Source organism: Rhinolophus sinicus, linkage group LG07 (assembly GCF_036562045.2).
Source record: "Rhinolophus sinicus isolate RSC01 linkage group LG07, ASM3656204v1, whole genome shotgun sequence".
NCBI lineage: Eukaryota > Metazoa > Chordata > Mammalia > Chiroptera > Rhinolophidae > Rhinolophus > Rhinolophus sinicus.
In genome coordinates, this window is record NC_133757.1 from 114,865,867 (window position 1) to 114,880,069 (window position 14,203).

General features: G+C 39.7%; 1 protein-coding gene across 2 annotated transcripts; it reads left to right on the plus strand.

Moving 5' to 3' along the window:
• The first annotated feature begins 1,131 nt into the window (after positions 1–1,131).
• Positions 1,132–13,855, plus strand: PCDH18 (protocadherin 18). 2 transcript variants are annotated; one of them, XM_019754493.2, is made up of 4 exons: positions 1,132–4,120; positions 4,906–4,994; positions 5,085–5,248; positions 11,901–13,855. In XM_019754493.2, exons 1-4 carry the CDS (start codon positions 1,634–1,636, stop codon positions 12,566–12,568), a joined length of 3,408 nt encoding a protein of 1,135 aa, XP_019610052.2. In that variant the 5' UTR covers positions 1,132–1,633; the 3' UTR covers positions 12,569–13,855. The 2 variants fall into 2 exon arrangements, with proteins under 2 accessions (XP_019610052.2, XP_019610053.2); XM_019754494.2 differs by having other exon boundaries at positions 4,909–4,994.
• The last annotated feature ends 348 nt before the right edge of the window (positions 13,856–14,203 follow it).

Consider the following 14,203-nt stretch of genomic DNA (forward strand, 5'->3'; position numbering starts at 1 on the left):
TCATAAATAATCATATTTTCGAATAAGAATATCATATCAGTTTCTGTGACCTGGATAGCGCACAGTCTCCCATGATATTTTCTAGCATTTTGATGCACATAAAATGCAATTTTCAGCTCAGGCACTTTATTCTTCAATGTAAACAAGCTTTGGGTTTTTAAAATACATATCTGAAAAGTGTTTTCATAAATAACACAGATATTGTAAAAATTTGACTTGCAAACTATTGAGTCCGTGTTGACCCAGTATTTATTGTGAAGACTCACCATGTATGCATAGTACCTTCTGGTAGAAATTGGCATGCTAAAGCATGAAATGTCTTTTATCCAAGATAAATAGGATTTTTTTTTTTCAACTACAGGACAAAGAAATATCATAGCCAGTTTTGCCCAGACTCAAGGAAAGAAGTGATGTAAGATAGAACTGTATTGTTAATTAGTTTCAAATCCTAAGGTGTTCCTTTAACTCTTGCTAATTAAGAGAAATCAAGAGTGGAAAATAACCCTTTTCTTATCTTGAAAGAATAAAGATGAAAGAAAAACAGAGAAAGAAACCTCTTTCCTGGTTCTGTTCTTTAAAACAGAGCCCCAAGAAAATCTGCTAGAGCCCCCTGAAGGAGAAAGACCCAAGTATTTTCAGAGGGGGGAGGGATAGGCGGTCTGAGAAGCATAATTAGAAGGAAGTCTTCAAATTGTATTAAATTCCTCCGCCAACAAAATGCATTTAGAGGTATTTTAAGTTAAACCAGTACTTAAAGACTATGAAAAGCAAGATGATTACATGTTTGTGGAAGAAGAAAGGGCGATTAAGAAAACCAGAACAATTTAAAATGCCATATAAATAAAGGCGACCAGAAGTTGATTTAAAGTTTTTCTTGTGTAATTTGTCTCCCCTTTGTCACGGCACGCTCAGAGAAAGTAAACGCAGCGGATGGGAAGGGGGGCGGCGGGTGGGGAGGAGGAGAGGGAGGGAGGGACCCCAGGAACGGCTCCCATCCTGCCCCCCAGCCCGCGCCGGCCCCTCGCCCTCCACTCCCGCCCGCGCCCCCAGCCCCCAGCCCCCGCCTCCTCCTCTCGGTCGCCCTGCCTCTCCCATCCTCCCCTCTCGTCCGCCCTGGCTGTGGGGACTCCGTCAGCTTTTGATTTGGAAGTACGCTGATTGGCTGGAAGCGATTCAACACACGCCGGGCAAAAGAGCTTTGTCTGAGTTGAGGTGAAGTTGTACAGATTTTAGACTGGAGTCAGCAATCACGGCTGTTTAGTCTGCAGCCGAGCGGAGAAAGGGAGGAAGACTCGCTCCGGGAAAGATCCGCTGCAGACCCCGCCGCGCCCTGCGATAGATGGATTCCGCCTGCACGCGGGCAGCAGCGCGGCGGTGACTCTTGTGCCTGCAAAGAGGACAAACAGCCCAACACACGCGAGGACTGGACTCCGTAAGGATCATATCTGCAAGCCGTGACACGGTGTGTATAAAACAAAAGTTCGCGAGCTGTTAATTGCTGTGCTGTGTTATTAAGAGCCGCTTTCAAGTTTCAAGTACCAAATGTAGCTTAGCGTTAAGTTGCCAAAGGAAGTTGAGGGGATTGCGTTTCTGTGCTAACTTGCTCTGTGAGAGGAACCTCAGACGCTGACCGATGTACCAAATGAATGCTAAAATGCACTTTAGATTTGTGTTTGCACTCTTGGTGGTGTCTTTCAACTCCGCTGTGTTGGGCAAGAATTTGAAATACAGGATTTACGAGGAGCAGAGGGTTGGCTCAGTAATTGCGAGACTATCGGAGGATGTGGCTGATGTTTTAGTTAAGCTACCGTCTCCTTCCACTGTTCGTTTCCGAGCCATGCAACGGGGAAATTCTCCTCTGCTGGTAGTGAATGAGGATAACGGGGAGATCAGCATAGGGGCGAAAATCGACCGTGAACAACTGTGCCAAAAAAACTTGAACTGTTCCATAGAGTTTGATGTGATCACTTTACCCACTGAGCATCTGCAGCTTTTCCATATTGAAGTTGAGGTGCTGGATATTAACGACAATTCTCCCCAGTTTTCAAGAGCTCTCATTCCTATCGAGATATCGGAGAGTGCAGCCGTGGGCACGCGTATCCCCCTGGACAGTGCATCTGATCCAGATGTTGGGGAAAATTCCCTGCACACCTACTCTCTGTCTGCCAACGATTTTTTTAATATCGAGGTCCGGACCAGGACCGATGGAGCCAAGTATGCAGAACTCATAGTGGTCAGAGAGCTGGATCGGGAGCTGACGTCAAGCTACGAGCTTCAGCTCACTGCCTCAGACATGGGGGTGCCTCAGAGGTCTGGCTCGTCCATCCTGAAAATAAGCATTTCAGACTCCAACGACAACAGCCCTGCTTTTGAGCAGCAGTCTTATATAATACAACTCTTAGAAAACTCCCCCGTGGGCACTTTGCTCCTTGATCTGAATGCCACCGATCCAGACGAGGGCGCCAATGGGAAAATTGTATATTCCTTCAGCAGTCATGTGTCTCCCAAAATTATAGAGACTTTTAAGATTGATTCAGAAAGAGGACATTTGACTCTCTTCAAACAAGTGGATTATGAAATCACCAAATCCTATGAGATTGACGTTCAAGCTCAAGATCTGGGTCCTAATTCCATCCCAGCTCATTGCAAAATTATAATTAAGGTTGTGGATGTCAATGATAACAAACCTGAAATTAACATAAACCTCATGTCCCCTGGAAAAGAAGAAATATCTTATATTTTTGAAGGGGATCCTGTTGATACATTTGTTGCTTTGGTCAGGGTTCAGGACAAGGATTCTGGGCTGAATGGAGAAATCGTTTGTAAGCTTCATGGACATGGCCACTTTAAACTTCAGAAGACTTACGAGAACAATTATTTAATCTTGACGAATGCCACACTGGATAGAGAAAAGAGATCTGAATACAGTTTGACTGTAATCGCTGAGGACAAGGGGACGCCCAGTCTCTCTACAGTAAAACATTTTACTGTTCAAATCAATGATATAAATGACAATCCACCCCACTTCCCGAGAAGTCGATATGAATTTGCAATCTCAGAGAATAACTCGCCAGGGGCATATATCACCACTGTTACAGCCACAGATCCTGATCTTGGAGAAAATGGGCAAGTGACATATACTATTTTGGAGAGTTTTATCCTGGGAAGTTCCATAACGACATATGTAACCATTGACCCATCGAATGGAGCCATCTATGCCCTCAGAATCTTTGATCATGAGGAAGTGAGTCAGATCACTTTTGTGGTAGAAGCAAGAGATGGAGGAAGTCCGAAGCAACTTGTAAGCAATACCACAGTGGTGCTCACCATCATTGATGAAAATGACAATGTCCCTGTGGTCATAGGGCCTGCACTGCGTAATAATACTGCAGAAATCTCCATTCCCAAAGGGGCCGAGAGTGGTTTTCATGTCACCAGAATAAGGGCAATTGACAGAGACTCTGGTGTGAACGCTGAACTCAGCTGCTCCATAGTAGCAGGTAATGAGGAGAATATCTTTTTAATTGACCCCCGATCATGTGACATCCACACCAATGTGAGCATGGACTCTGTTCCCTATACAGAATGGGAGCTCTCAGTTATCATCCAGGACAAAGGCAATCCTCAGCTGCATACCAAAGTCCTTCTGAAGTGCATGATCTTTGAATATGCAGAGTCAGTGACAAGCACAGCCATGACCTCAGTCAGCCAGGCATCTCTGGACGTCTCCATGATTATAATTATTTCCTTAGGAGCAATTTGTGCAGTGTTGTTGGTTATTATGGTGCTGTTTGCAACTCGGTGTAACCGAGAAAAGAAAGACACCAGATCCTACAACTGCAGGGTAGCAGAATCAACGTACCAGCACCACCCCAAAAGGCCATCGAGACAGATTCACAAAGGGGACATCACACTGGTGCCAACCATAAATGGCACTCTACCCATCAGATCTCATCACAGATCGTCTCCATCTTCATCGCCTACCTTAGAAAGAGGGCAGATGGGCAGCCGACAGAGCCACAACAGTCACCAGTCCCTCAACAGTTTGGTGACAATCTCATCGAACCACGTGCCAGAGAATTTCTCATTAGAACTCACCCATGCCACTCCCGCGGTTGAGGTAAGATCATGCACTGCACCAATTCACTGCCAAAGTCAGTATTCAGGAGTTGTGTTAGTTCTTAAATGCTTCCATTAAGAAGTAACAATACTAACAAAATGCAAATTAAGTAGGATAGCTACACAAGTTACACTATGTGTATATAGCAAGTTTACACACCTTAGCATACTGTTTTAAGTTTTTCTTAAATAATTTACTTGCATGTACTATGTATAATATTGAAAAGTAAACATGAAACTCACAAAGAACTATCAGATTAGAATCCCCTTACTTCCCAGATTAAGATACTAGAAGTCAAAAATAAAGAGGCTTGCTTTATTCTAGTTGTGGTCTCTATTAAGAAATCACAGCCTGAGGCCTCCAGAGTCCTAGCTCAGTGCATGTTATATTTGTTCAACTTTTGAAAATGTTCTGACATGATTTTAACTACATATGTTAGAATGTTGTATTTTACAGCATTTTCCATGTATTTTTATAACTGATTACTTTAATCTGAACTATAAAATAAAGGAAATCAATGTGTTATTTATAAAGACGTCCTCTTCCAAAAAGAAAAAAAAAAGTCAGTTGTATTAGATCATTCAGATCTCTCTGGGATGTATTCAGTGATATTTGGTGGCCAGCTGCACAGTCTGCCACGGTCCAGCACATGTAAATCTTTAAAAGAGAGATAACATGTTCAATTAATTAGGATGAAACAGTGAGTGGCTGTTTTTCCTTGCTAAAAGCTTGTGAGTATTTGGCGGTTTGTCTCCAGGAATCAGTTCTGTCTATTTGGTTTCCAGCAGGTCTCCCAGCTTCTCTCAATGCTTCACCAGGGGCAATATCAGCCAAGGCCAAGTTTTCGAGGAAACAAATATTCTAGGAGCTATAGGTATGAATTACCTTTGTGTTACCTATTAAATCTCAAATAACATGGATGCCAAAGAATAAAAACTATACTTTCCCTGATTTATCTTTCTAGATATGCCCTTCAAGACATGGACAAATTTAGCTTGAAAGACAGTGGCCGTGGTGACAGTGAAGCAGGAGACAGTGATTATGATTTAGGGCGAGATTCTCCAATAGATAGGCTGCTGGGTGAAGGATTCAGCGACCTGTTTCTTACAGATGGACGAATCCCAGCAGGTAAGAGGGTAGTGACAGATGAATCCTTATTTTCAGATCTATTACAGCAGTGAAGTGAACCATTTCTCCCATGCTTACATTCTCTTTGTCCTTTGAACTAAGTCTCTGTAATTTGCACACTCTGAGCAGCGAACGTAAACTGAAACACTGTAAACTTATTTTCTTACAATTTATGTTAAGCAGTTGGTAGAGAAGGACAAGCATGAGAGCCTAACAAGAAGAAAGGGGTGGGCAGAGGAGGGGAAGGAACCAACCACACTGCTCCCCTCCGCTTTCTACCCCATCCAGTGCTGCCATAGGACACTCCTGAGCAACTCTGTATAAAATTACTGGGTGGTTGTTTTCACTCACACAGCCTGTTTTGGTGCATAGTGGTGAACTGGACTATAATTTGGAGGACACATTTCCTGTGATGGAAACCAACTCACAGAATCAGAGATTAAAATATACTAGGAAATGGTATACTTTAATCACTAAAAATAGGAGAAAGAATGCATCTTCGTAGGTGGTAAGCAGAGAATATTTTTTGCCACCTTTCATTTCATGGCTGCACTATAGAAGAAGAGGAGCAGGAGTCCAAGAGAGGAATTTATAAGTACACAGATGGATGGAGGAGATCCTAGTAAGTTATGAGCCACATTTTCCTGAGAATGCCTTCTAATTGTGCAGTCAAAACTCTGACCAACCAACTGAGTAAACACCGACTGCATCAGTGAAGCAACCCGGTGACTAAAGACGAACACTAAGTCAATTCTTAGGAACACACAGATGGCTCCTTTGGCTACTTACGTTTCTCCATTCCACTAAATGTTGATAGAGTGATTGCCATTTGATGAATGAAAGAAAAGCAGAACAAAAACATACTACCTGTCTGAGTTGTTTTCTAAATAACAGATCAGTAAATGAGGTTAGGAACTAGACATGAGGGCACTTCAGAGAGCCACAGAAATTTAGGTGAGATCAGGAAATAGCAGATCTGGCACTCATCAGTAAGAGGTAGTCAAGGTGGCAGCAGTTGCAGCAGTATTAGTATTAGTCCTAACCATCACAGAAGTATTTACCAGGGATGGCCCCCCACTTACTCCAGGCCCAGGAGCTGCTCTGCACTTGCATGGCTTCTTCCAGCATTTTGAAAGAGGGATTAGCAGTGGTGCGAGGAACAGTAGTGTTCTTATAAATGGTTTTAGATTTGAAAACTGAAGCTTACAAATGTGAAAAAATGTGTTCAAAATCAGGCGATTTGTACATGGTAGAAGTGAGATTTAAGCCAATCCCCATACTCTTAAACATTAATCTAATCAAGAGTCATATGAAGTAACAGGTGGCTTTTTGTTTTTTACTATGTTGCATGACAAATTTGTTCTTATATGTTAAAATATTACTGCCCTCCATGAAACTATTAAATGCTGCTTATTTAATTATGTTATTACAGTAACAGATACTGCATTCCTAGCAGAATGAATGTATGGAAAGGACTTATGAATGAAAGCACATGTTTGCATGGTCATCCATGGTTTCTTTCTTTCTTTCTTTCTTTCTTTCTTTCTTTCTTTCTTTCTTTCTTTCTTTCTTTCTTTCTCTCTCTCTCTCTCTCTCTCTCTCTCTCTCTCTCTCTCTCTCTTTTCTTTCTTTCTTTCTTTTTTTTTTTTTTATTTTATTTGTAGACTCTCTAGACCAAGTTAAAGAGAAAGCTCTGAAAATCTAGTGAAATATATATGGCTTCAGACAACTTGCTCAAAGATAATCAGTTTTATTTTTCTTACCTATGAAATGAAAGAGCTGGCTGAATTTCTATGATTCTCTGATACTGATAGAACCCTAATTTTAAATATTGATCTCTAACTTTGAATAGTCTGATTTCACAATTATATTATTTCATGAAACAGGAAAGTAACACAATGGGCGTTGTATCACTATTTCATTATGTGTTACTTTTAAATCACATGGAGTCTATTCATCAAAACTATAACTTATCAGCATAGTTAAAAAGAGCACCACTGCCCCAACTCAGATAACCTTGTCATTTGTGGGCCTCAATGATGCCCAGAGTACTTTTTCATTCTGAAATCCGATAATTCTAATAGCTAATCATGGTCTAACTTAAAAAAAAAAAAAAAGTACGAGACTTCTTTTTCACTCTTTCCTGTATTTTCAAAGTTACCAACATCAGGTATGTTCATGGCAGGAGAATTATCTAACGCTTGAGTTAAAAAAAAATAAAAATAAATAAAAATAAAATAAAGACACTGGGGAAACACTGGTTAGATATAGAGAAAGTCTAGATAATAGCAAGTCTTGCTTAATGAGTGACTTTAGGCTCCTTCCAAGTTACATTTTTTTCAAAGTTAGAGGCTCACTTGTATATTATCATTAATAATACCACTTAATATATACACAACCTTTGAAAAAAAATTCCATCTTTAGACAATCACACTTAATTCAGGTGTGTAGTGGGAAACCTATATTGTTGGTGTATCACAACCAACTGTGGTACAGTAGATACATTTCTGCCTCACTGGCTACCAGCCCTCAGGTGGGGTGTGGTAGAAAGTATTTTGCAGGCATATCAACACCAGGATATCAGCACCAGGATATCACCAACGATCCACAAAATATTTTAAGCTTTACTCACGTTTAGCTAGTATGGAAAGAAATGTGCACATTGAGTATCTACACAGAGATAACCATCCTTCAATTATGACCATCATTCTGATGATACTTCACCTATTTTCTGGCTTATTCTTCACCCTGGCAGCTTCTGCTGGTACATTAGGGTGTAAAACTTGTTCTTTGTAAACTTCTATTCCCAGGAATTATCCCAAGTAGGAAAAAAAAATAATAAATCCACATCTGAATGCCATTAACAGAAATCAGTGCAGTTTTCAAAAGCATGTGTATTTTTAGGACTTAGTATCATCTTCCAATAGTTTTTCTGCATTAGACTGTGATCAAATATAGATTATGTTATGTTGAGTTGCCTGCCAACAGGGTCATTTCTGGTTATTCATTCTATTAATTCCCACAGACGTATCCTGCTTTGTGAGCAGTAAAAGCAGCACACATTTTTGTCTGTTAGCTCATGTTTGTCAACATACTTTCTTCCTTACTCAGTCAGCTGTGAATTACAGTACTACACATATTCCTGCAAAACCTCCACTTTCCCATAGTGTTAGCGGCACCAGGATGATTTATAAAGGCTTTTGATTTTGTTTCTTGTGACATTCCTTTCTGATTGAGCCCATTCCACTTTTCATCCATTTGTCCTCAGTGATTATTGAATTCAAACATTCCTCTTTAAATCCGAGTTCTCGTCATTCTTATGGCCGGTATCCTAGTTCTGGCCTTTCTTCCACGGCTGCTTCACGGTGCAAGCACACACACTGTTATTTTCTCTCCAGAAATGCCTCCCTTTGTCAAATCATTCTTTTATACAGCTTGAACGACTTTTTCTAACATTTTAATTTCCATTTTTTGGTTCAGAATCAATAATTGACTTTTGTTGCCCAGCAACACCTCATTAAAGCTACTTATCTTGGCATTCCAAGGTCAATGAAATCCACTCCTAGCATATTAACTCGCAATTTTGGCTTTTTTGTATCTTTTGCAATAGGCAGGGCCGTCTCTTCACATAATACACCATCCCTTTGCTCATGTGCCTTTCCACCTGAAAAACTGGCTTCTCTTCACTTTATCTAAATCCTCTTCACCTCTCAAATTTTGTTTCCAGTTTCTGTTTCTTTAATTACTTCAGCCTCCATGTCCACTATTTTGTCTTTTCTTGACAAGCCCTCAGCATCACATAGTTTGGCACTCTAACTGGGCATTTCGGGCCTCATTTGCTACACCTCCACTCAGAACTAGATCTGAAAGCACTTGAGAGTGGGGAGCTATCATTGCACTTCACATATGACAGGCTCTTAATACATAACTGATGGATCACTCATTATCTAATAGCTTGGTAGAGGTTAGGCATATGTTTTTCCTCTTCTTTTTGATGCTTGCTTTCCGTCCTACCTATAAGGTGCAGGATAGGGACAGAATTGGTAGTCACGTAGTGACTTCCCCTACATCCTCCCCTCCCCAGGGGAAATTTAACCACCTGGCAGGGCTTTCAAGGAGGGACAGGAAAGTACCCACTTGCACCACTTGCGTACCAGTCCTACTCATTGGATGTGATATGGAACCTGGGTGGCACTGAATTACACATACACCAAGAAGGTTTTCAAATAGTTAGGTCTCCAGGGAAAAGACTGAATGTGTCAATGAATCTGCGAAATGCCCTCTCCTGCAGCACTGCTCTTCCATCTCCATTACTTTTGTCATCCCTCTCTCTACTGGGCTTTCTCAATGTTTCATATTCGCTGAGGTTTTAAATTTGAATTTGTTTTTTTATAATTAAAGCCCCATTTATTTATTTTGAAGTTGTAAAATAGCATCCCATTAAAAAAAATCCCTGTGACCAAAGTTATTTTTAACATGAGTTATCAATTTAATCACCCAGATTATTCATTATATTCAGATCTCTAGAAATTTGATCATACTCAGTAGTCTTAGAAGCCTACATAATTTTTCCTTTTATCTCCCCTTTGTCATTAATCATTAAAATAAAACAAAGTCAATCAAACAGTTAAGTCCTTCCCACAGTGTTAAAGGCTAGAAAATAAATGAGAAGTGTCATCAGGTTTATTCCTTTTTCCTTGTAACAGGATGTGAGTAAGACAATATAGACAGGTCTCCTTTCCATTTTCAGAGACCCAGAGAATTATGAAAAAAACACACAATTCATTACCACTTTGATAGTTACTTCACTGCTGAGAAAACCTCACTGCTATTAAAGTATTCCAGTTACTTTCAACTCCTTTTGGTTTTGTCCACACTAAGTGATGAACAAATATTTCATCACTTCTATTTCTATTTCTAAGTAGTAATAATGCATGAAGTCAGCACATCTAAACAGGCTTTTGTTCTTAAATTATCCTTCCTTATTTAAACTTAACCTTTCTTTATAGAAAAATTACGCAAGGATTCTCCAGGTTCGCCCTCTGTCTCTTACCCCACAAATGATTCCTGTGGAATCAGGGTTCACACTATCTCTGCAGTGTTGATGCTTCCTTTAATTTTCAAGCAGACTTTTTTCTCACTCACAATACTTGCATTCATTCATTCTTTTGGATAAATATCCAGAAGTGGGATTGCTGGATAATATAGTAGTTCATTTTTATTTTTTGAGAAACCTCCATACTATTTTCCATAGTGGCTGCACCGTTTTACATTTCCAACAACAGTGCACAAGGGTTCAGTTTCTCCACATCCTCGCCAACACTTGTTATTTATTTGTTTATGTATTTATTTAATAATAGTCATTCTGACAGATTTGAGCTGATATCACAGTAGTTTGAGTCACATTTCCCTGATGATTCGAAAATACGTAGTGAACAATTATTCTCTGCAGACACCCTACCCAGTGCTGAGATACAGTAATAAACACAATAGACAACTTGCTTCCTCAGACAAGGTATTTGGTATTGTTCAAGAGTCATCCTTTTTAGCAATATTTTTGGAGAAAGATACATCTTTCTGAAGTAGCCCTATCTACAGTATTAGCTCTTAATATACAGGTACGGCTAATATCAATCCAGTTTTCACTCATATCCAAGATACTTGCTTTACATTTTCTGCATTCTGTCATTTGCTCTACAAGGAAATCATGATACGGGAAAGATCTAAGAGTTACTGAAAAAGATGGGTGATTTGTGGAGCATACTGTATATCTTCACATTTCCTGGTTGGTATGTAGTTTAGTTATTGTTATTTGCCAGATATAGAGATTTTTCTCCTCTTTACCTTTCTGCTTTTCTCATATCATCTATCATTTTCTGTGAGTGTGGCCACTCACATTCCAACAGAACATCATAACAACTGGAAGAACTAACCAATAGGTTTTTCATATTCATCTTTTGATGACTTTTCCATCCATTTGAATTTCAAAGCTTTAAAAGAAGACTTCTTAACAGAGTAACTACAGATGTCTGGTAGTTGAGGATAATTTGCACTAATACTTTAAGTAACAAGTCAATAAACAATCCAGAATACCTTTAAGAGAGATTCATAAGTATAATGATTTGATAGCTCATTATATTCTCAATACTTTCATTAAAACTAAAGTAGGTCAGATAGATCTCACTATCTGGAAAGTTTCTCAAAGATATGACTCAAGGACTATCTGATGGCATTTAAAATTATGGCTTTTACCTTACAGCTCTGGTGTTTTTTAGAATTTATGTTCAGCAAATATTTCATCACCCACATCTTAGGTGTTTTTTCAGTCATTCTCATGTATAAGTTATCAATTCATTTTCTCATTATTTGAGTAGCAGAAATGACATTCCTGAGAAGTCCACGAGTCGGGACCCCTGCCACCCCCTTTCCTTAATTGATAAACAAGGAAAAAATATGCCAGGTCCATAAAACTAGCCCTTAAAGCCATAATTGTAGTCCATCTAACGTATAAAATAGCGAGTTAGCATCAAGGTAGTAGTTTAAAACTGCCTCACTCTTATTTCTTTGAAATACAATTCCATTGTTTCCCCGTCATTTGGAGTCCTGCCGCCCGCGCATAGTAACAAATGCCCACTGTTTTCCTTGAGCGCAGCTATGAGGCTCTGCACGGAGGAGTGCAGGGTCCTGGGACACTCAGACCAGTGCTGGATGCCACCGCTGCCCTCGCCATCCTCTGACTATAGGAGTAACATGTTCATCCCTGGGGAGGAGTTCCCAGCACAACCCCAGCAGCAGCACCCTCACCAGAGCCTTGAGGATGACACCCAGCCTGCAGATCCTGGTGAAAAGAAGAAGAGTTTTTCCACCTTTGGGAAGGACTCCCCAAGCGACGAGGACACTGGGGACACCAGCACGTCTTCCCTGCTCTCGGAAATGAGCAGTGTGTTCCAGCGCCTCTTACCGCCTTCCCTGGACGCCTATTCTGAGTGCAGCGAGGTGGATAGGTCCAACTCGCTGGAACGCCGGAAGGGACCTCTGCCAGCCAAGACTGTGGGCTACCCACAAGGTGTGGCTGCTTGGGCGGCCAGTACTCATTTTCAAAACCCCACTGCCAGCGCCGGGCCCCCACTGGGCACGCACTCCAGTGTGCAGCCCTCCGCCAAGTGGCTGCCGGCCATGGAGGAGATCCCTGAAAATTACGAAGAAGACGATTTCGACAATGTGCTCAACCACCTCAACGACGGAAAACACGAACTCATGGATGCCAGTGAGCTGGTGGCTGAGATTAACAAACTGCTTCAAGATGTGCGCCAGAGCTAGGCGATTTTCGCGGAATAGTTTTGTTTCCATATCTATGGAAGTAGGGGACAGAGAAAACCCTGAAAGAACTGGCATTGCCAAATAGTTGCATTTATCATAAATGTGTCTGTGTATATTGAATATTAAATACTGTATTTTCGTATGTACACAATGCAAGTGTGATTATTTTAATCTGTATTTTAAAAATACATTTGTACCTTATATTTATGTGTAATTTAACAGACAGATTTTATTTTTTTACTCCCATGACAAACATGTCTTTTCCTAATCATGTAGAAAATAGCCCCTGTTCAAATCTGATATACTCTTCAACCACAAAGTATAAAGGCACTGCTTAGAATAGTTATGTTGGGGAAGAAATTGTTATACTCTTCGAACAGCCCCACTGAAGCGTTGTAGAATTCTTAGTTCTTTGAAGTGATGCAACTTTATTTTTCAATACTCTTTTTTTTTTTAAATTAAGCATCAATAAAAATGTTAAACTTTTATTATTATTGTTCTTATTATTTTTACTGCTCTCTGCTAATTCTGATAGTTCAAGTCTTACAGCAAAAATTGAAACCTGTGTTGAAATTTCATTTCAGAACTGGGCAGTATCTTTCACAGTCAATGATGAAAATAGGACTAGAGTCCATGTTTCCTAACTCCCAGGCCCCTGTGATTCCAGGGCGTCACACTGGCCTCTTCTTGCGAATGTTTCCTCTGAATTATTATTGTCTATTTATAATCAAAGTAAACCATGATTTCATTCCATTCTTGTAACAGGAGGTGTACTCCAAGGAAATGGAATCTGTCCTTTACATGGATAGCAGTATGTATTCTAACAGCATGAAGTACTCATGGACAAAGACCCTTCTAGGGTAGTAAATACAAGTGATTTATTCGGAAACCATTCTATTTAAATCTTCCCCTTTTTTCTCACAATACTTGAACATTTTTATCTTTTGCATTTTTTTTTTTTGCTGTAACTATTCACTTTTAGCTTTTGTCTCCAGTGCATGATCTCATATGTTTGTTTTGTTTTTATTTTTAGTATAAGAACATTTATAAAATTACATTTTTGCTATGACAATTCTGTTTTATTTGTTGTGTGACAAATGACAAATTCTTTATTTATTGTGCTGTTATCACTCTGTGTGGAATGCTTTGGTAAGGGAGATTGTTATTATGACTGTTCTCATTTATGACCAAGCTTCTATTAATGTTATTTCTATGAATACACTATCTTGATTGTACTCTCCAGAAAATTTTACTGTCAATGAAAATAAAAGAAAAATGAAAGCTAAAGAACTGTCCATAAACCAGAGTCCTTTTCCTATACATTCAAAAGCTTTGTTTGAAGCATATCCTTCATGAGAAGATAACTCAGTGTTAATAAATTAGGCTATTTGGGCCACTGAAGATGCATCTCATTCAGGTTAGTTTATAGACAAACAGTAAGTCACTTTTTTGAAATAAATGAATGATAGCTAAAGTACTACATTGCAACTGAAAAAATACTTTATTTATCCAAATTGTGCTTTCATTCTTCATCTGTGTAGCTGGCCTCATTTTCATGTATATGAACTCTGTATACCAGAAATAATAGGACCCTTCAGATAATCTAAACCCCAAAATTATTGAACAGACAGGCAC